This window comes from Rhamphochromis longiceps, linkage group LG10 (assembly GCF_057381845.1).
Source record: "Rhamphochromis longiceps isolate RC_006_pf linkage group LG10, R_longiceps_female_GT1.1, whole genome shotgun sequence".
In the NCBI taxonomy this organism is placed as follows: Eukaryota; Metazoa; Chordata; class Actinopteri; order Cichliformes; family Cichlidae; genus Rhamphochromis; species Rhamphochromis longiceps.
This window is the reverse complement of record NC_140566.1, coordinates 21,106,358-21,127,561: the sequence shown is the minus strand read 5'-3', so window position 1 is coordinate 21,127,561 and position 21,204 is coordinate 21,106,358. Positions and strand designations below refer to the sequence as shown.

General features: G+C 40.3%; 2 protein-coding genes across 2 annotated transcripts; one reads left to right on the top strand and one right to left on the bottom strand.

Annotated features, from left to right (window-relative positions):
* The first annotated feature begins 1,086 nt into the window (after positions 1-1,086).
* Positions 1,087-8,712, top strand: bicdl2l (bicaudal-D-related protein 2-like). The gene is made up of 7 exons (XM_085420865.1): positions 1,087-1,171; positions 1,316-1,851; positions 2,445-2,564; positions 2,657-2,815; positions 3,791-3,873; positions 4,007-4,127; positions 8,303-8,712. The coding sequence occupies exons 2-7, from the start codon at positions 1,324-1,326 to the stop codon at positions 8,654-8,656; spliced, it is 1,365 nt and encodes a 454-aa protein (XP_085276991.1). The 5' UTR covers positions 1,087-1,171; positions 1,316-1,323; the 3' UTR covers positions 8,657-8,712.
* Positions 8,713-12,908: 4,196 nt separating this feature from the next.
* Positions 12,909-20,702, bottom strand: abhd11 (abhydrolase domain containing 11). Its single transcript, XM_085420863.1, has 6 exons — positions 20,461-20,702; positions 18,882-19,026; positions 18,350-18,523; positions 17,974-18,144; positions 16,359-16,540; positions 12,909-14,476 (listed from the first exon to the last, which is right to left on the bottom strand). Exons 1-6 carry the CDS (start codon positions 20,667-20,669, stop codon positions 14,341-14,343), a joined length of 1,017 nt encoding a protein of 338 aa, XP_085276989.1. The 5' UTR covers positions 20,670-20,702; the 3' UTR covers positions 12,909-14,340.
* Positions 20,703-21,204: the final 502 nt, after the last annotated feature.

Below are 21,204 nucleotides of genomic sequence, written 5' to 3'. Positions count from 1 at the left end.
CACAGCAACAAATCTACACCAGAATGACTGAAAAAGAAAGGAGGAAATGTTGAAGCACATGATTGAAATGCTGTGCATAATGAAATGCCCACAAACCTCAATGAACTGAAACAACATTAGTAAAAAAGTGAGCCAAAATTCCTCCACATCGTTCTACAGGATTGTAGATAATAGGGTGTATTTAGTTTCTAGCGTGACTGAATGCAGTCCTGTGAAAACTTTCTGTGTCAGATATATCTGATTAAAACTCTGAGGCATAAATAAAGTTAAACAACATTTGTTCAGATAGGTATGTGCCTCAGTCTGTCATTCTACTGACTTTGATTAGCCACAATAAAGTAGTTGTATACTGCAAAAAAAGAAAAAAGGTAATTAAGGCAAATTACAAGATTAATTGTGGCACTGACGGGTAAAAAAGCAGAAGCACCTCAAAACAGTGAAATAGAGATGTCTGATTCCATATTTAAGAGAATTTGTTTAAAAAAAAAAAAGTGGGCCTATCTAGCTGAATATTTAATTTAGAGGCGACCTACTTCTTGCTCAAAACAGCCTTGGCTTAGTGGGAAAAACACAATCAAGAACCACTTCCTTGCTGCATCTTGGTGAATCGCATAACCATGTGAACTGTAATGGAAACAGCTTTTTTTAAATGCACATAACTGATGATGATCATTTTTTTCCTTCAGTCACTTACTGATTCATCTTTGCACAGGCATGTGGGAGGTTTGTCACAGAATCCGTTTTACCTCAGATATCAGGAATGACTCTAACTGGTGTTTTCCCCAAAGTCTTTCAGTACCAAAAATAAATCAGGGACTTATCAGAAGTGTGATTTTTCACAAGCAAACATTCACTTCCGCTGATGCTGTTGTGTAATTTATTTTCACCTCTGTTTACTGGCCTACTCCTAGTAGCTATGTTCTATGTATGTGTGACTTTCTTGATAAAGGAAGAGTTTAAATAAAGTTTCATGCGTCAGGTTTGAATAACTAGATTGTATCAGAAGCCCTCCTCCCATTTGTCTCCCTGCTGCTGTGGTATGTTTGCACGTCATGTTTTTGTAGCGGCAGAAAAAGGAGGAAGAAAGCTCAGACGGGCCACTTGAAGCCACAGCCTCCGCTGACATCACATCGTGTCATATCATGCCCCAGTGAAGACGCACACAGTTCAGGTAAAACAAGTTTAATGACATTCTATTTGTCATCCTCACTCCACCTTGTTTTATGGACTTCCTCTTGCTTTCCTGAGTTTGTTTTTACCTGGCGCTGTCTGCAGATGGTTTAACTGAGCCCACTTCTGCCTGTGACTTCCACAGAGCCGGCCATGGATTTCAGTCAGCCTTTTTCAGTCCTCAATGAGAAGCTGAGACCTCGAGTCACCACCAGCGAGCAACTCTACTCCTCTCTGAACAGGTTGGAGGACAGACAGCTGGGCTCGCTCAGGAACAAATATACTTATTACCGAGCAATGGTTTTGCCAAGAGAACCTGAACCAAATGCCACAACAAAGACAGACGATCCAGAAGAGTCTGTAGACGAGACAGAGAAAGATTACTCTAAAGGAAACACTGCCAGTCTGCTGGCTGGTAAAAACACATGCCTCATTAACGAATTGAATTTGAACGATATCAGCGAAGATGAGCTGGGTGACGACGAAAGCACCTCACAGTCTGACGAGAAAGACAGCGTGGGTGAGGTGGCCTCAGAGGAAGCAAGGGACTCTGAAGGGTCAGGATCCAATGAAAACACAAACTCTTTCCAGAGGAACTACCTAGACAGGACCCTACCAGACCTGCTAAACAGTGGCAAGCCGCTCAGCAGACGCAGAACACTGGGACACTACTCAGACACGGTAACGCCAAGATAGTCTTTTTAATATTCACGTGTGGAAAAACCACAAATATTTTAAAGCACCAGCGCTTGAACTGAGATCTGTTTGAAGAGGATTGTCAAACATGAAACCTGTAAAACAGGGAGGAGGCTGATTGAACTGTTGCTTAGCAGTGTATCAAAGGGTACAAACACACAAAGCGCACAGAGTCCTGCCATGCAAACATAATGAAGTAGAATAAAAACACGTTTGATGCTCTGCTGTCAGAGTGCAGTAAACCTCAGTTTCCAGTGACAATGAATGATTTTGGACACATGTTAACAGCACTTATTAGTCCTATATCTCTGATATCTGTGTGTACGCACACTTCCAGGATTGCATTCATGTGTGAAGACGTGAACGTCATCAAACAGTTTAGTGTTGGATGACCTCTCAACTAGTATGACTGGATTTTTTATCTGTTGTTTCACTCGAGATTGTAGATTAGCAGTTTCTGTTCAGATTGTGTAAAAAATGTCATGAAGTAGGAGCTTTTGAGTGCAGGCTTTGATTTACTTTCACAGCAAGAGAAACTAAACATTTTCTGATGGGATATTAAATTATGGTGTTTGTAGCTTAAAGAAGTACGGCGAGAAGTGGAGCTGTCCCGCAGACGAAGTATCAAGCTGAAGGCCCAGGTGGACAAACTGCAGGAAAACAGAGAAGGAGAGGGCTGGAGTCAACACAAAGATCGGGTACAGTTTACCACAACACAGTACTATGGTATACATCCGCAGAGCTCTGGAGGTTTAAAAAAAAATTTCTTTTCCGTTGATTTTTATTCCAGGTCACAGAGGAAGTTTTGTCTATTCTGAGGCTGCTGCACCCGCTGACAGAGCCAGAGTCCAGCCAGATCGAGCCGTCCGATGGGGAAAACCGCCTGGACGCCGCTCTGGGCCAGCTGCAGAACGTGGCCCGCAAACTGGCAATCAGCCACACCAAACAGGTCAGAGTAAATAAAGCTCGTCAGCACTTCTATTTCTCTGACGTCTTTGTTTGAGCTGGTTTCAGTGGACACGTTACTCAGACGAGTGTTTTTATGCTAGCAGAAGGTCAAAGGTGACAAATGATTGAAATGGAAATTTTAGTTTCAGTGAGCAAAATTATTAGTTGATCCCTCGCTGAATTCGTTAGTCAAATCAATTTATAACGTTTATGTAATGTGTGTTTTTTGGGATGCTTCTCTGTCTTTCACCATTAAAATGAAATTACTATAAAAATTAGTGATTGCTCATTTCTTTGTACGTGAGCAAACTAAAAAATTCAGCAAGATATCAAATATTTATTTGCTCCATTGTATAACCTTAAACATTAGTGATTATATAGTCTTTAGACCACTGGGCACTCCTGGTATTAACGTGACTTCAAAAGAAGCATTAATACATTTTTGTAGTGCTTTTGTTGGTTTTTGGCTAACAATGGGCCTTTTGGGGAGTCAGTAAACAGGAAATTATAGAGTAAAGGCAAAATTGTGTATTATACTTAAGAAAATGGGCCACAGTAAATAAAACAAACATCCTAACACGAGTAATTTTTCTTTGACTCTGGCTAACACCACAAAAATCCTCTAAGCATTAGCCCCGAGGCTTGTACACAGATACTAACGCTCACGCTGAGGGCATCTCTGTCTCCTCCTGATGAAACATCGTCATTGTTTGCCTCAGAAAAAAACATCATTAATTCCTCCACCCATGTGCTAAGCTCAGGTATGCAGTCGAACAAGTTTACAAGTAACACCATCAGCAAGTCTTTCTGGAGTTTGCTTTGTGAGATGTTTACAGAAACTTTCAAGGTGTGGAACTAAGGTAGAGGCCAGATTTCAGCTGATAAGAGAGACTAAAGTTAGTGAGATTAAATGTGGAAAATGTTAGGTAATGGAAAGAAAGATAACGCTGCCATGTTTGCCTGTTTGTCCATCCAGGAGTCCAAACCTGGAGGAAAGGTGGCAGAAGACAGTGCAATTCTCCAGCAGGCGCTGCGGGACAGAGATGAGGCCATAGAAAAGTGAGCACATACACAGTCACACTCCTCTAAAGAGCAAAATAATCGAAATGTAAGAGGGGGGAAAAAAGAGGGAAGCTGACTGTACTGCATCTATTTTTGTGGAGTGTGTCATTCTTTCTGTTCTTCTGTGCAGGAAAAAGGCGATGGAGGCCGAGCTGCTGCGGAGTAAGACGGAGATGATGACGCTGAACAACCACCTGCTGGAAGCTGCACAGAAACGTCTGGAACTGTCGCTGGAGCTCGAGGCCTGGAAGGTAAACCTGAGATGAGTTTAATGTTTAACAGAGACAACACAAGGGTGTGCTTCTCTGGGCAAACACTCAACCGAGATCTATAATCTGAGCACACTGGGCTTTACTGAGGAAAAGAGAGCTGGTGGGAAGGTGTAAACATAAGACACTCAAAGGAGTGGGGGAAAGTAGGACACACGCACGCACACATACTTTCACAACCTGGTTTCGTGTTCAGCCAATAAAAACACACACCAGACTGCAATTAAAACTCTCTTGTATTGAATTCAGCACGCCATCACGTGCAGGCGTTAATGCCAGCGGCTGTTCTGGCACTTTGGCTTATGGCCCACATCTTCATCTTCCGAGCACCTGACTGCTACAGCGTTAAACTGAAATGACACGGTATGCTCTTTAAGGTTGAGAGCAGCAGCATCTGTTTCAGGTGTACCTGAAACCTCAAGTCATTTCACGTAAACTGCATGAAAGATGGAAGACTTATGTTTGCATAGTTTAGAAGAAAAAATGTGGTTTTAATGCATCACACATCTGTGAGTAATTGAAACAAAACATCAAAACCTTACTGTCACTGTCAGTGTTCATCTCACTCCGATGCATCTCAGGATAGGATGTGAATCTCATTTAAGTGTGTTTCTGGCTTTCTGTAAAATATCAAAAGCCTACCCATTCATTATATCTTAGATTTCTTTGTGTTTAGACCTTCGTTAGCGCCATTTTCCTAGAATTTCTTAATTGTTGGCTTTTATTTGTGTAGTTTTAGTGATCCTTTTATCTGTATATCTTTATGCAGTCTGCTAAGTCACACAGTGGGACTCCACTGTTTATTTTGGGTTAATCCTAAGGACCATACAGTAAATGTTTTTAATGTTACAACCTTTTTACAAGATAAAGATGAACGTGGAATCAACGCTGGTATAAAAATACTGTCATCCCTTAAAGCCTTTATGCACTGAACAAGCTGTTAAAAACAACAACACACACACCGAACACGTTGCGATTTTGTGAAAAATTCGTCCTCAAAAGATGCACTTTGAAAAAACAGAGGTCAACATCAGGAAATGTGGAGCTGGTCTTGATGTTTCTAAACAAGAAAAGGAAGCGCTGTGGTGCTGAAAGTGGATCGCGGCTGCTTTCGTACATATTTCAGGATGTCAGTGTGGCAGTTTGAGCTTTGTTGGCAGAGTTGGGATCAAATAATTTCAGGGAGCTCATTTACTTGGAGCTGTCTAGCTGTGTGTCTGAGGTAAAATAGTCTATATAATCTATATTCCTTATTGGTGCGCGTTTTGAGGTGCACTCGTAGCCAAATCCAATGGTCTGATTGGTCAGATCTGTTTCATCCCTGTGGGAAAAACAATTGGAAAATTTAAGTTTATGACAAAAATAAAAAAAATGCTGTAAGAGAAGTGTCCAAAAAATATTTTTACACACAAATTTTGCACATTCGCTGTTTAAGGAGAGATTATTGGGAAGAACTCAACATGATGTTTGGTGATTAGACTTTGATGACCCCTCATAAGTATAGTGGTATCTGTGTTTTTAAAAAAATGAAATAAAGTTTGAATGATAGAGTGACACGAGCAGCTCGGAGAAAGATAAATGATTGGACTAGAGCGATGATGTCAGCATTGAGTTTTACAGTGTGGGAAAGAGGAAATATTGTAAAGCGTAGACTTGTAGTGGCAAGGCCTGGGGCGTCTGTATCCAGTAAGGGTCCTAAGGCTAGACCCCCTATGCTATGCGAGCCTACCGCAGACAGGTCCACGTCAGGTGTTGAGGAACCAGGGCACCCTGACGACAAGTGGGCTACTGGAACAAGAAGGCATCGGTGGGCAAGAGACGAAAACAGGGCGTTGTTGGAATGCTATTACGCAAGTAACCCCGGCGGAAGGGGCTACATGAATAGGATGAGGGACCTATGGATTCTTCGATACCCAACATTCGAAAGAAGGGACTGCTCTCACAGCTAGAGATTGACGAGGTACAACACAAATGCTACGGCAAGGAGGAGTCAGGACGCCAGGTCAGGGGGGCGATATCATCACCCCCACCCGAGATTGGGTACATAGCCCCAAGTGCGATAGGAGAAGGATCGTTGAGTGCGAGAGGAACTGACCTGAAAAATAGGATCATGGCCAAGCTTGAAACCTGGATCCCCCGTAGCCGGTTACCAAGATTACGTGAAGTTCCCTCAGAAGGTCTGCTAGATGATGTTAATGCAGCACTACGGGCAATACCTACAACCACGATTACCGACACTAACAAGCTGATCTACAATACGGCAGCAGTGATCAGTGAGATGCTTGGCTACAAGTTGAACAGCCACAAGGGGCAGTACCCTCCATGGAGAAGGAGGCTAGAGGGCAAGATCAAAGTAGCACGGAGGGAGGTTAGCCAACTAACGGAGTTGCAGAAAGGTGCGACAAATAAGGTGCCTAAGAAATACAGCAAGCTGTCCATACCTGAGGCCTTGGAAACTGCCAAGCAAAGACTCACAGCCTTGGCCAGCCGCTTGAGGAGGTACACCAGAGAGACAGAAGGCAGGAGAATAAACCAGCTGTTCTCCACAGAACCAGCAAAGGTGTACTCTCAGTGGCAAGGGAACAATAAGAGAACAGCACCACCAAGGCTGGAGACGGAGCAATACTGGAAGAGCATATGAGGGCAGACCACAGCGACCTCCCTGAACAGGGTCCAGTAACCATCACAGTGGCAGATATCCAAGAAAGGGTCTCCAGTATGAAGAGTTGGACAGCACCAGGGCCCGACATGGTTCACGCCTACTGGCTGAAGAAGCTGACTGCACTCCACGAGCGTCTGGCAGCACAAATGAACCAGCTGCTAGTTAACGAGATACACCCGGAATGGCTAACTGAAGGCCGGACGGTCCTGATCCCCAAGGACCCCAAGAAGGGACCGGTCCCCTCCAACTACCGACCAATAACCTGCCTCAGTACTACATGGAAGCTCCTGTCAGGCATCATATCGGCTAAGATGAACAGGCACATGGGTCAATACATGAGCGGGACACAGAAAGGAATTGGCAAGAATACCAGAGGCGCAAAACACCAGCTACTGGTAGACAGAACAATCAGCCGAGACTGCAAGACCAGACTGACCAACCTGTGCACTGCCTGGATTGATTACAAGAAGGCCTATGACTCAATGCCCCACAGCTGGATACTGGAATGCCTAGAATTGTACAAGATCAATGGGACCCTAAGAGCCTTCATCAGGAACTCAATGGGGATGTGGCGTACAACACTAGAGGCCAAGCCCATAGCACAAGTCACCATCAAGTGCGGGATCTACCAAGGAGATGCTCTGTCCCCACTGCTGTTCTGCATAGGCCTGAACCCCCTCAGTGAGATCAATTTCCATTAAACTCCAAGATAGTTTGCACCTGTGGGACAAATTCAAGTGTTATTGAGTTCCTGACCAGATATGCCGCCTTTGGTTTGGTCATCTTTGGACTCAACGCTAATACAATATTCAGATTGGTCTAATAGTCATTACGGATAAGGTAAGGTCAAAGAGCAACCATCACTAAAGCTGATGGTTGCTCAGAACCGGACTTCCTTGGAGGAATCTAAAAAGCAATAACAGCAACTCTGGGGGTGATCCAGGGGTGGATAAAGGCCAAATTTAATGTAGTTATGTTTTTTGCTTTATTAGACAGATTCACAGTATGCATGCATTATGTGTGAGCACTTATTAGTGGGGTAATTGTGATATAAAAACATGAAAAGCCCTGAATCTGTCTCTATGGCCTTCCCTTAATGCATTTCTGTACAGCCTCTTATTCAGTCAGTATACATGCATCGCTCTGAAAGCAGCTGCAGAAAAGGCATGTGTGACACAGATGTCACACTCTAATGTTATAAAACTGGTCAATCAGCATATTTTCTCACTTGTTTCCTACCTTTGCTTAGAGACCAGTCTGTAGATGTGCTTGAATGATTCTAATATGACCACAGCTGTGAATGTCAGAGTGAACTGCCTCTATGTGTTAGCACTGTGTCACACTGGCGACTTGTCAAGTGTCTACTTTGCCTGCCACTGTTATAACAGCTGGGATAGGCCAGTCTCTCCATGATCCTTATATGGGTACGCAGAAGAAAAGGGATGGATGTGCTGTAACGATGTGCTGACATTGTTTTTTCCTTGACTTACCTCAGGAGGACTTTCAGCTGATCCTCCAACAGCAGGTGAAGAGTCAGCAGCAGGCAGAGCAGAACCAGAAGAAGCCCTCTCGCATGGGCATCCTGAGGAGGACGAACAGAACACCCATGCAGCGGCCGACCACCTTCCCTGTGGCTGGAGCCGCCACCCCCGCAAACAGCTCAAACCAAAGCCCCACCTCCAAGTCTGCAGCATCTGCTGCTCTGGCTCCCAAAACGCCCCCTACCAATGGCAGAAGTAGCAACTGGAGGGACAAGCTCAGGATGGGCAAGAGCAGTCGTCAAGGAGACCAGGATTTAGCGAGAGGAAGGGAAGAAGACGATGGCTTTCAGGTCGTATCGCTCGACTGAAGTAGTGATGACTTCGAATGACTTCAAACACTCGTTCTGCTGCAAAACTTTGACGTGTAGCTCTTTAGAATTCCTCCACAATGAAAAACACGCTGCTTTTCGTTGCCCTTTAAGCCTCACTGCGCCGTTTGAAACTAAAAGACTGTTTTCACATTGATCTCCTTCTCTGCTCTTACTTAAAGTCTTAGTTGTTTGGACAGGATGATGTGACAGCTTGTCAGGAAGGCAGCCATAAACAGCTGAAACAAGTGTGATGCGAAAACGCTCCAGAGAACTGGGTCTGGAGTGAATAAAGGGACATCTCTGTTACACTTCTGCAAAGAACAATAATATTGCATATTGCAAATTCTGTTTAAGGAGTTTTTATAAAGTCACTGAACTTTTTCTGTGCAAGAACCATCATGTATTTTTTTTTAAATATCTCAACATACCTGGAGGAGATGTTTCAATATTCTTGGGAAACATATTTTGGATCTTGAATCTAGTGCAATTTATGTATGAAACATAATATGAAGACATTTAATTATTAAATACTGTTAATCTTATTCAGTTTTACAAATGCTGTTGTTGTAAATTAATTAAAATCCTATTCAGTTCTTATGCTGTATAAAAAGCACTCTTGGTGTCCAGCTTCAGTTTATTTTAAGTCCCTTTAAATAATAAACTTTATATGTGGGTTTTGCTTCAAGGCCTGAAAAGTGAATTAGTGTTTTGAACAGCAAAGGTCCACTCCTCTAGATTTTGAATAAAAAGGCTGTGACTGTAAAAATCTGAGGAGCCATTTAATCTCAGCTACCTTTAACATTTCCTGATATTTCTTTGGCAGGGGTGGTGGGGGATGGGGTGCTCTGTCACTACTTTTAAGTCTTACCATGGCAACATGATGCTGATTTGAAATTCTGGTCTCCTAAACTTAGAATTAATTCATTAGAAATTCACAGAAACAGGCGCCTGTTTGTGGAAGCTGCCATGTTGAATCCAGTATCCCAATGCACATCCCGCCTAATATATGTGTCATATATGCAGTATGCCAAAAGCAGAGGAAACAAGAACTTGTAGCCATTTGCGGATGCAAATTTTAATTCATGCCTTCACCTTCAAGATATAAAACTTAATATCTATTCTTTATCTTTATATTTCTGAGAAGAGGAACCTTTCACCAAAGAAATAAAAACATCTTAATAAAATGTTATCCTCTTCCTCCTCCTTACCGCAAGCCTCAGCTCCTGAGCTGAAGTCAGGGCTCTAACACGTGAGTGTTAAAAAAATAAGCAGCGATTACCACGTAGCATTTCCTTAACATTTTACCTTTTTATCATTGTCATCGGACAGTGAGCTTCTCTGACTCATACCAGACTCCTTTTATAAACTTTTACAGCCTCTTACAGAGTAAGTAGATGTGGACAAACCGAGGTAAACAGCATACTGACAGCCTACACTCGCTACAGACAAACAACACTCAAGAGTTGTTTGTTCTACAACGGCCACTGGAGTCAGGATTTTGTGCTTCAACTGGGAGAGGTAAGAAAACAAAACTGTGCAAGCTACTGACATTTAATGGTCAGATTTTACACACCGTACCTTTAAGGAAAAACCTACATGATCTGTGATGTAGGTTTAAGTAATTGCCTTCCTTGTTAAGTTATGAATTAACTGTGCTTAACCACATTTTTTGGAAAGCTGAGTTCAGGTTTACTAGCCACACCCGGGTCTGTTTACTGTCAGACCTGGTGAGTCAAGAAATCACTTAAAGGTCACAAAACAATCCAGAACATGTAAAGAACTGCAGGACTCACATGCCTCAGTTGAGGTCAGCACTCACAAGTCAGCATTAACCCCCAAAAAGTTGATTCTGTTCATCTGGACGTAGATGAACAGAATCAACTTTTTGGGGTTTTACTTACCTGGATGATTGAGAATGCATCAAGATAAGTCAGCATTAAGAAAGAGTATGGGCAAAAAGTACATCCATGACCAAAAAGAACGCAAAGGCTTATCTCACATTTTCCAAGAAGCATCTTAACGTTTTTGGAAAATATTCAGTGGACTGATGAGACAAAAGCTGAACTTTATGGAAGGTCTGAGTTCTGTTACATATGACATAAAACCACACCAACAATCAGACGTGATGGTGATAGTGTGGTATTGCTGCGTTAGGACCACAACAATTTGCTGTAATTGATGGAAAAATGAATTCTGCTCTCTACCAGAAAGTCCTAAATGAGAATGTCCGAACATCAGGACGTGCCCTGAAGCTCAATTTGGTTATGCAGCAGTACAACGATGCAAAACACATCAGCAAGTCCACCATTGAATGGCTCAAAAAAACCCCAAAAACCTGCAAAATGAAAGTTTTGAATTGATTCAAGTCTGGATGTGAATCAGATTGAGATGTTTTGGCATCACCTTAAACTTCCATAATCGAAAACCTTCCGATTTGGCTGAATGAAAACAATTCTGCAAATAAGATTAGGCCAAAACAAAAGAAATGCAATCAAGCGGTTACAGCAAACACTTGATTGCATTTCTTGGTGCCAAGGGTGAACCTATCAGTTAGTAGGTTTTGGCGGCAATTACTTTCTTACACAGGACCAGGAAGGTTTGGTAGTTAGGTTTAACCGTTTTCCTTAGTCAGTGAAATCATCTTTTAAAAAACTGCATTTTGCATCTACTTAGATGATCTTTTCTAAAATTAAAATTTGTTTAATGATCTGTAACACGTACCCTATTTTTCAGACCATACAGTGCACCACATTATAAGGCGCACTGTCGATGAACGGGTCTGTTTTCATACATAAGGCACATTAAGCAAAACAGTCAGATAAGTCAAACTTTACTCATTTTTCTTGCTTCCTCCACTTCCGTACCATTGATTCATTAATGTTGAATTCTCTCGCAGCTGCTCTATTCCCATGTTGTTGCAGTATATTAATGACTCATATTGTGGATGGATTATCTCAGTTGTCCTCCTGACTAAAGTTTAGTCCGTTTACAGCATCCTGCCATGCGATTGCATTTGTCCCTAACCATCAGGAACCCTCATGTTAACCTTTATCGAGCGAAAAAAACTTAGCGTTCATCCTTCAGCTTTACTGTGCTAATATTATGCTAACATAGCTGTGTCACTAGCGTTCACGTAGCACATCATTCTATACCAGCTAGCCCAACTTCAGTAACCCTACAAACGTCACTGCTGACGTGTTCTGTCTTTATTTATGGTGGAAGTGATAGCAGAGCTGTACTTTTTAATTTTTTCAGAAATCTCTCACTCAGGATATGCTGTCATGTTTAGGTGGAAATTAGTGAGCTAACTGCCCGCTAACTTCTACCTCTGTTAAATTTAATAAATTCTATTTTCATGGATGCCTGGATGTTAAACTTAATTCTTACGTCTAGTAAAGCAGCAACATTATTAAACATTTTATTAAAAATGTTTATTAAAAATATTAAAAATGAAGGAATTTAGACAGTTTTTAACTCTCAGTGATACTGCAGTGTTCGTTTAACTTTGGGACCTGAAGCAGATGGAGTTTTGGACCCGGATTACTCGCGCCTTATGGTATGGAAAATATGGTAAGTGTGACAAGAATTGGGAAGGGGACAAATACTGTTTCACAGCGCTGTATGAACATGTACTGCCCCTTGATTTCTCAGTGAAGTTATTTTCAAGTTGGAAAACGCCAAGACAGCAACAGTGAACTGGCTCAGCTTTGAGGCTCGACACAAACCTTTGAGCGACATCCATCATTTACAGTCTTCTGTTCACTGTCAGCATGTTTGCTTTTTGCAATATGAAAAAGAAAGAAAAATGACCAACTGTTTTTTTTCCTGGTCATTTTATTGTATAATATATTTTCAACAATATATATTCCACATATATATGCATCTTCCACACATTTAAAATTTATATACATATATGTCATTATCTAGAATGAATGCCATCATAATGGTAACATATTCAACAAACAGGGATGTATATAGCACAGTAAAGTCACACCTGACGACGAGAGAGAGAAGGCATGCTCAAAGTGAAACTATACAATCCTGAACAGATGGTTACAGTCTTCAAACAACTCGTAATGTTACTGAATAATTTGACAATATTTTTTTATACTGTTGCTGATGGAGAGCTCTGCTTTGTCATCCACTCATCCCACTGCAACAGTCCAGAAGCTTTAGCAAGATCTGCATTTAAGTGGAAGTGCTAACCAACTATTAATATTGTGCAACAAGACAAAATCTGTCTTGTGGGTTAAAAGAGGAAGAAAGGGTGAGTCTCTACTAGCTGGAGCTTCACAAAAAAAAACCAACTTAAGAAGAGTTTCACTCAACTTAATTCTGACCATTTAAACCTTTTTAGACGTTCGTGATGACAATAAAAGAACAAAAAACATTGACTCTGGTAAACATCTAAGTGCTTGAACTTTTCCTTGTGAGAAAATTCACACAGAACTGGCAACCCAGCTGCCAATCTAAACTCTACTAGATTATTATTGAAGAATAAAAGTTGTTTTTTCTTAATAAAGTTTTACAGAAATGTAAAAGGAGCTCTGGATAAAAGAGGCACGTATACAAATTAACAACACCCTGCTTATTCACACAATGGCAGTTTCACTACTATTACGATCACATAACAAGGTACAGTTGTACCTCGTTGCAGCATATATTTGTGAGATACCCATACGCGCCTTATTTGTAGAGATAAATGAGATACAGACTGGTAAAACATTATTTCATCAAAACACTATTTGGACTGACCACATACAAAGACACGACGACGTTACCGATGCTTATCCCCAGACAGACAAAACAATAGCATAAGTGTGTAATAAGTAGTATATCCAGTTATAACCTGAGACACTCAGGAAACAGTGCGATAATACTGTATGTGTGGTTTCTGCTCACCTTTCATAGATGCATGAGTTGGCCTAAAAAACACAACCATCGCTCTCCGTGACCTTGAGTTTTGCAAAATGCAACTGACCTGTAAATCCTCGTGTCCGACACACAGCAGATACACAAACGAAGAGACGCGTTCTGCACCAAAAGCTGAATATATCACTATTATCAACAGTAAAATAAATTCCTATGACAAACCAACTGACCACATAAATCCTGTACCACGTCCTCTGCGCCAAGCTCGAACTTCCTGATACCTTTTTTGCTTAACAGATTCATCACTTCTAAGATTTACAGTATTTGTTTCATTGCAGTGCTGTCATGACTTTCTACACTTCAGCGGTCCCAGATTGTCCTCGGCCTAAAGCCACTGGAAACAAACGAAGCACTGTGCAAATGAGAATTTCTTTGGATTAGTATACCGCCTCCAAAAACTGCCCCATTATGTTAAACTGGAGATTCTTTTGTTTCTATTATCTAAAAATCAACCAAAAAACAAACACACATCTAGAAACCAGCCAATCTAATAACACTACCTGTCTGGCAGAGAGGCTAAACAAAATAAAAGTTCACCTACAGTACATTACACTAAGTGCTATATTGTTAAAAGGTATGATCTGACTGTTGTATAAGGGTGAGTTTGGTCCAGTGTTGGCAAATACAAGCATCGTTAATAGTTACACTTGCTCCTGCTGAAGCTGCTGATTCGGCACCCTCAGTTTTTGACGAGCGGATGCTCACGGTGTCGAGCATAAAAAAAGTTCAGACCCGTACGCTGGAGGCAGCTAGGATTGAAGGAAGGAGATGATGGAGCTGATGAAATCTAAGGGTTTGTCTGCGTGAATCCAGTGGCTGGCATCTGGGATGTACTGGATATCTGCGTTGGGGAACAGCCTCTGGATTTCTGGGTAATCGTCGGAGCTGGATCAGGAGTGAACACGAGGAGGAGGAGGAAGAGGAGGGTGTTATAAGGAAGACAGGCGGTGGTAAAAGTCATGAATATGCAACTGAAAAAGTGCTAAAGGAATATAAATGAAACCTGTTAATCACTGGTATTTGGGTTCGTGTTTTGGGGTTATATATTGTTAAATGTTATGTTTATTTTACACTATACAGTCTTTTTATTTCATGTATATTTACATATATAATACATATATAAATATATATAAGAATTTATATCAGTCACAATGGATTTCTAAGTCCTGCTCGTAGAGGGCAGACGTCTCTTTGGTTTTAGAAATATTATAATTCATCATGGCATAAACTCAACAAGTGCTTGAAACTTTAAGTATAGTACAGTGAACTCACTGTCATGTTCAAGAAACCTGTGTCAGATAATCTGAGCTTTGTGACATGATGCATTATCCTGCTGGAAGCAGCCATCAGAACATGGATACATTGTGCTTATAAAAGGATGACCGTGGACAGCAACAATACTCTGGTGGGCTGTGACATGTACAAGAAATAATCCCCCACACCATTACACCACCGGCAACCAGGCAGAATGGATCCATGCTTTCATGTTGTTACGCCAAATTCTGGAGCTACCATCCGAATGTCAGACCAGGCAACGTTTTTTCAAATCATCTGTTGCCCAATTTTGGTGAGCCTGTGTGAATTACAGCCTATCCGCTATAAAGTTTGATATGTTAAACAATACGAGATGTTCTTCTGCACAACTTAGTTGTAAAAACTGGTTGTTTGAGTTACTGTTGCCTTACTATCAGCTCAAAGCCATTCTCCTCTGTATATAAAAGGACAGTCTTAATATATTTGAATATTTTTTGGTGTGACGTGCTTACTTCTAAGCTAAAGTCTTTCTGCTGCTCGCTTCACACAGCAGATGGATCCACATTTCGATTTTTTTTTCATCCTGGATGCCTTTCCTGAAGCAAACCCTCTCAGGGATAATCATGTGTTATTTTATTTCTCTTATATCCATTACTGTGCCTTCTTCTGTCTGAATAATTACGACAACATTTTGCATTCCAGTTGTTTAAACCTGAGTTCATTAGTATTTTCTTGAGCCACACATGTGCTCACAGCCAGTGGCTTTCAAGTTCACTTACCTGTTACAGATTATGTATGTTAGCTAGTATAGCCAAAGTCCTTTTAATACTAAGTCTCATCACTCTGCAGTCACTCTCAGGCACTTACTTTGAAGTAATATCTGAATTAGTTTAATTATTTAAATTAAAATTTAATGGTCACCTGTACATTAAAAACTGCATTTACAACATTAGAATTAATAGTTAAACTGGATAAAAAAAAACAATAAAAAATGATAAAAGCTCTCTTCTCTCTGGAAGTTGTATTTCTGCAAACGTCTTTGCTGTTGCAGAAAGTTCAACGTCTCTTATGCCTCATGTACAGCTTAAGACTAAAGGAGATATAATAAACAGAAACACTCAACAGAGCAGGAGAAAAGAAAAAAACATTCTGTTATTCAGTCTGTGGACTCTTGTTGTGATCATTGAGCGATTAATCCAGCATATAATAGATGTCGCATTACCTTTACACACAGTGCAAAACTGTTAAAGTTTAGGTATTTACGATAAGCTCAAGGTAACCTCTATCATTTTTAATTGGATTGTTTACATTTTTGTAATCAGAGAAACTGACTAAATGGTCAGTCCCAGCATCCCAGAATGATTTCGTGTCCACTTGCATTTTTTTTGTTAAATATTTTCCTATTTTCATAAATATATAAAATCTAAATACTTTAGTTTTAAATGTTATAATATGAACCTTTTTCAGGAAATATTTTACCTGTTCAAAAAAGTTCACAATCTGTGTTTTATACCTGATATAAGCAGAGCTAGCTCCACCCAAAAACAGAGTAGGTCCATCATAGCCGGTGTCAAAGTTGGGGAAACTCATGATGTCATCAAGGTGCGCTGAGATGGCCTCCAAGTTGACTCTCCAGGCGTAGTGTCCGTTCTGCTCCACCAGGTTAGTGAGAAGGAACTGACGCACTGAATGTTCCTGCGGAAGGAAACAGCAGGTTATTGAATAACGAGCTTAACTGTTAATAGAGGTGGGAATCACCATACATCCCACGATACGATATTATCACAATACTTAATGCACGATACGATATTATTGCGTTTTTTTTAAAAATATCTGGGATATTCAGATTCTGTACATAAAGGTAAACTTTGACATTCGATAAAATGAATATTGATAAAGTCTCGCACTCAGTCTTTCTCTCATTTCAGTCAGTTTTATTGTTGACAAACGGAACGGTTTGTATTACATACTAGTCCAACTTAACTGAATGTAACCATCTGGTACAATTATAGCTATTCTGAACTATGCAATTTATGAAAACTATGCAGCCCATTCGGCAACTGAAGAATTTGAAAGTAAATTAAAACAAAATATAATTTTACATTAAATAAAAAAGTTTTAACCTTAATTAAAATAAAACATGTCTTAAATTAAAATAAGTAAACTGTCATGTTTATTGCTGCCAAAAAAAAAAGTTAAACACATTTGGACAGTGAAGGAATGTCAGGATTCTTGCTCAGAAAAAGGATCAACATGCTCTGAAGTCAGAGCACAAAAACGTTTTTTGTAACAAAATATCGATTTCTGCTGTCCCTGTATCGATACATTATTAGCAAACAAAATATCACGATACTACACAGTATCGATTTTTTCCCCCACCCCTAACTGTTAACTGCATAAACACCTTTTTTTTGCGAAGGGGCTGGTATGTAGTGAATCTACATAGATTTATTGAAATATATTAACATTTTACAGATGTAAATTATTAGTTTATAGTTTTATGGAAAACAGCTTTCCTCTTTTACTTTACTCACATTCCTCACTAACATCCTTCTCAGATGTGACAGGGAACTTTTCTTAAGAAGAAAAGCTCTTAAAAACCTTCTGGAGCCTTCTTGCTCAACATTAACACAAACAAAGACTTAGGCCTGCCTCTGTGACTAGAACACAGTATACTGGTCTTATGTCATCATAATCAATGCCATTATTGTGTCTCTCCAAGACTCTAAAATGGTAAGTGGCTTTGTTATGGAACAATGCTGACCTCAAGTGGTCCAACAGATCAGCTATTACAGATTTAATATCTATACAAAAACCCTTAACAAAACAGATAAATGACACTTCTGACAAACTAACAATCGTTTTTGGGGAAAAGGTTGGTTTTATTGGTTTATTTATTTAAAATACTGACTGGTATCATATCAAAAAGCACTCACAATGAAGATAATTACCTACAACTAGTCTAGGTGGGAAAAACAAACAATACATTTAGTAAATGAAATAAAATAATAACACAAACTTAGAAAAAAAAACATCTCTGAATACTAACATAATAATAGAAATGCAATACCATTTAATAACAACAATATAAGAAATTAAATTATAGAAGTGTAATGGATTATCCTGACCTTCACTAAACTGCGCAGTTGATCCTCAGCCATCCGCCTTGCAGTGGAACGAGGGATGTCTGTGGAGATCTTCATCTCCTGCATTGCTTGGATGTAATACCGGAAGTTGGTCCGTGTGCTGCTTTGAGCAGGACTGATGTCAACGACCACCAGCCTCTCCACTAAAGCAGGCTACAGAGACAGACAGACTGAGGTAAACAAGCAGGACAATGGAAGTAAAAAATGCCACTGTGGGAAAACCAGTAGGAAAATGGAAATTGCTAGGACAGGAGGATTATTAAGTTCATAGGAATGTACAGTGAAAAAGGTCAGGTGACATCCAGCGAGGGAATTGCACTATCATGATAAATTCATGTGACATTTTGTGACCGCTGACCTGCGTCAGAGCGGTCGTCATGGCTGTTTTCCCACCCATGCTGTGGCCGATCAGGATGCACTTGTCGATATGGAGCTGGGCGAGGAGGTGGTTCAAATCATTCGCCATCGCCTCGTAGGTCAGCACGGGGTTGTGAGGGCTGTTGCCGTGGTTACGGGCATCTACTGTCAGCACCTAACTGGACAAAGGACAGTTAGGACACTTGGACTGGAGAAGAGGAGGCGAGAGAGCGTACACGCAGAATTGGCTCTTATGTCAGCTGTGTCTGTCTTGGGCCCAGCACGAACAAAGAATGTGTTGTGAACACGAGTTTCATCAAGGAAACACATGAGAGATTATCTGTCAGGGCAATTTCGCAACAGCACAGACTGCTGGGAAGCTGTATCAAATTACACACAACACACTGTCAACTGTACGTTCCCACACCTGCTTTTGTATGAAGACTATTAACAGGGTGCTTAAAGTGAACACATAAGTGGGAATGTTTTTGATGTAAAAACTGACAGGTCTGTTGTCTTCATCACTGCATTACCTTTCTGCCTGTGCGCTGCACCAAGGACTTCGCTATTGAGTGGAAGTTAGATTTACTGCCAAAGAGGCCGTGCAGAAACACCAGGGGAGTGCTCTCTCCCTTCCCATCGAAGACGTCGTAGGTCAAGTTGACAGGACTGAGGAGGCTGGGAAAGAAAAAAACATTCATGTTTATTAGAATGAACCTCTATGCTTCCAGCTGTGCTAAGATTTGTGTTACTACTTAGACAGGAACTGCAATAAATCCAACAAATAAAACTCTTATTCAACTTTTAGGGAGTAGAAATGCTTAAAGTCACTTACAGGGCATTTTTCTTCTCTAATATTAAATCCCATTCAAACTGCCCTGTTAAAATAATTTTTTTGATGGGAATTATTTTCCTGTCACCTACTGGTACAACACAGGCAACCACACACATGTACAAATAAATTTAATACATTTACTCTTACGTGCAAACATAGGATATCAATGTTAAACGTGTTCTTATTTATTTCACCGTGACTTTAAATTGTTGTCATTACAATGTTAACAAGGGGAAGATGACTAATTACATGACAACATGTACAAAGAGTTAATAGATTAAAACACTGACAGAAAACTGTGAGAAAAATAATACATTCAGGTTTTAATTGGACAATGAGACAAGGTGTTTGTGAGTTATTCCATCACTGACTCATCCTGTGATTGTTTGCTTGATTATTCATTTATTCAGTCTATAAAACATGAAAACGACACACTTTAAAGCCCCTCAGTGCCAGGCGACAGCTTTAATACATTTATTTTGTTAAACAGGAAGTCATCGTCCAGAGATAATCCATTCACAAAGACATAAATCAAAGATAGGCACTAAACATTTTAAGTTGACGAGCTGGAAACAGCAAATATTTGTCATGCTTGCTAGGAAAATATCACACAGTTAAAGCTAATTAAGCTGAGGTTTTCAATGTGTTTTTATTTATTTTTATATTGAAAATATATCTGAAATGGAAATTTACCATATCTGCAGGCAGCTGCCTGTTTACCGGGCACACCTTGCTTAAATAATAATAAACCTCTTAGTACCTCTCAATATTCATATAATATTAAAGTAATTAAGGTAAAATCATTTGTATGTATGTAAATAAGTAACAAAACAAAGGTAAGATTAAGGGCTTATTACAACAACGTTAGCATTTATTTTAATCAGGCTTAGCATGACTGCTAAACTGCTGGCAATTCAGAAGGTATGTAGCATATAATAATCGAACTAGATCACAGCAAAGACTGTTTTATTTATCCCGACAATATAAATATAAAATAATAAAAGCTCAGATCTAAAATCCTGTTTGTGGTTGTGATGATAGTTGAGCTGCCCGTTATCCATGCAGCTAACATCTGAATGTCATTTACGTAAAACTGTGAAAGTAACGTTTAAAGACAAAAATTATATGACATGGCCAGAGATTCCTTTGGTTATATAACGGTTTTAAACAGTTTTTATTTTATAGCAGAAACACCGGGCTGTCATATCTACCCAGAACCATGTCACAGACGTGACAGGCAGAGGGCATCTGTTAGCCGGGAAAGCTAGCACGGATACCTGGATGAGCTGGCTGACCGGACCGCGGGAGCCACCCCGCTAACATCCTGCTGTCCGGGGAATAAACGACACAGAGGCCGGCCGCTCAGCAGTCCTCTCTGAAGCAGGCGACACAAAGCACTCATGGCAGCATATGCTCCGTTACCAGGTAGTAGAAAAACAGCATGTGCGTCTCCACACGGCCACAGTGACAGCTGATGAGCGGGCATGCACAGAGCGGCCGGAGGTTGAAACTACAGGGAGAGGGCCTGGCTGTGCTGTGCGTAATGACGCAGGAGGCGGTTCTTTCCCCTGAAATTAGACTATCAGGCTACCAGCATGAGAAGCGCTATTTAGTTACTTTTCACATTCTACCATGTACAGTATTTTCGGGGGGTTTGTTTCGACCCAGGTCGAAAAGTAGGTACATATATACCTACAGGTGACTGTATGTATATACAATGCTTAACAAATTTACTAAACCATCTGAAAATCAAAAATTATATTGTTATTTATCAGGCAAATAAACCGATTTCACTTTTTTTACACAAATTTCAGCCCATTGAACTTCTGACTTCTGAGAAGTCAGAAAATAATCAAGTGTCCTAAAATATTTTTTCACGTTCAGGAAAAATTCAAATTCAAATTCAATTTTTATTTGTCACGTACACAGTCATACACAGTACGATATGTAGTGAAATGCTTGGACTGCTCGTGACCTAAAGAAAACAAAAAAGGAAAGGCTATGAATAAGATAGGAAATAA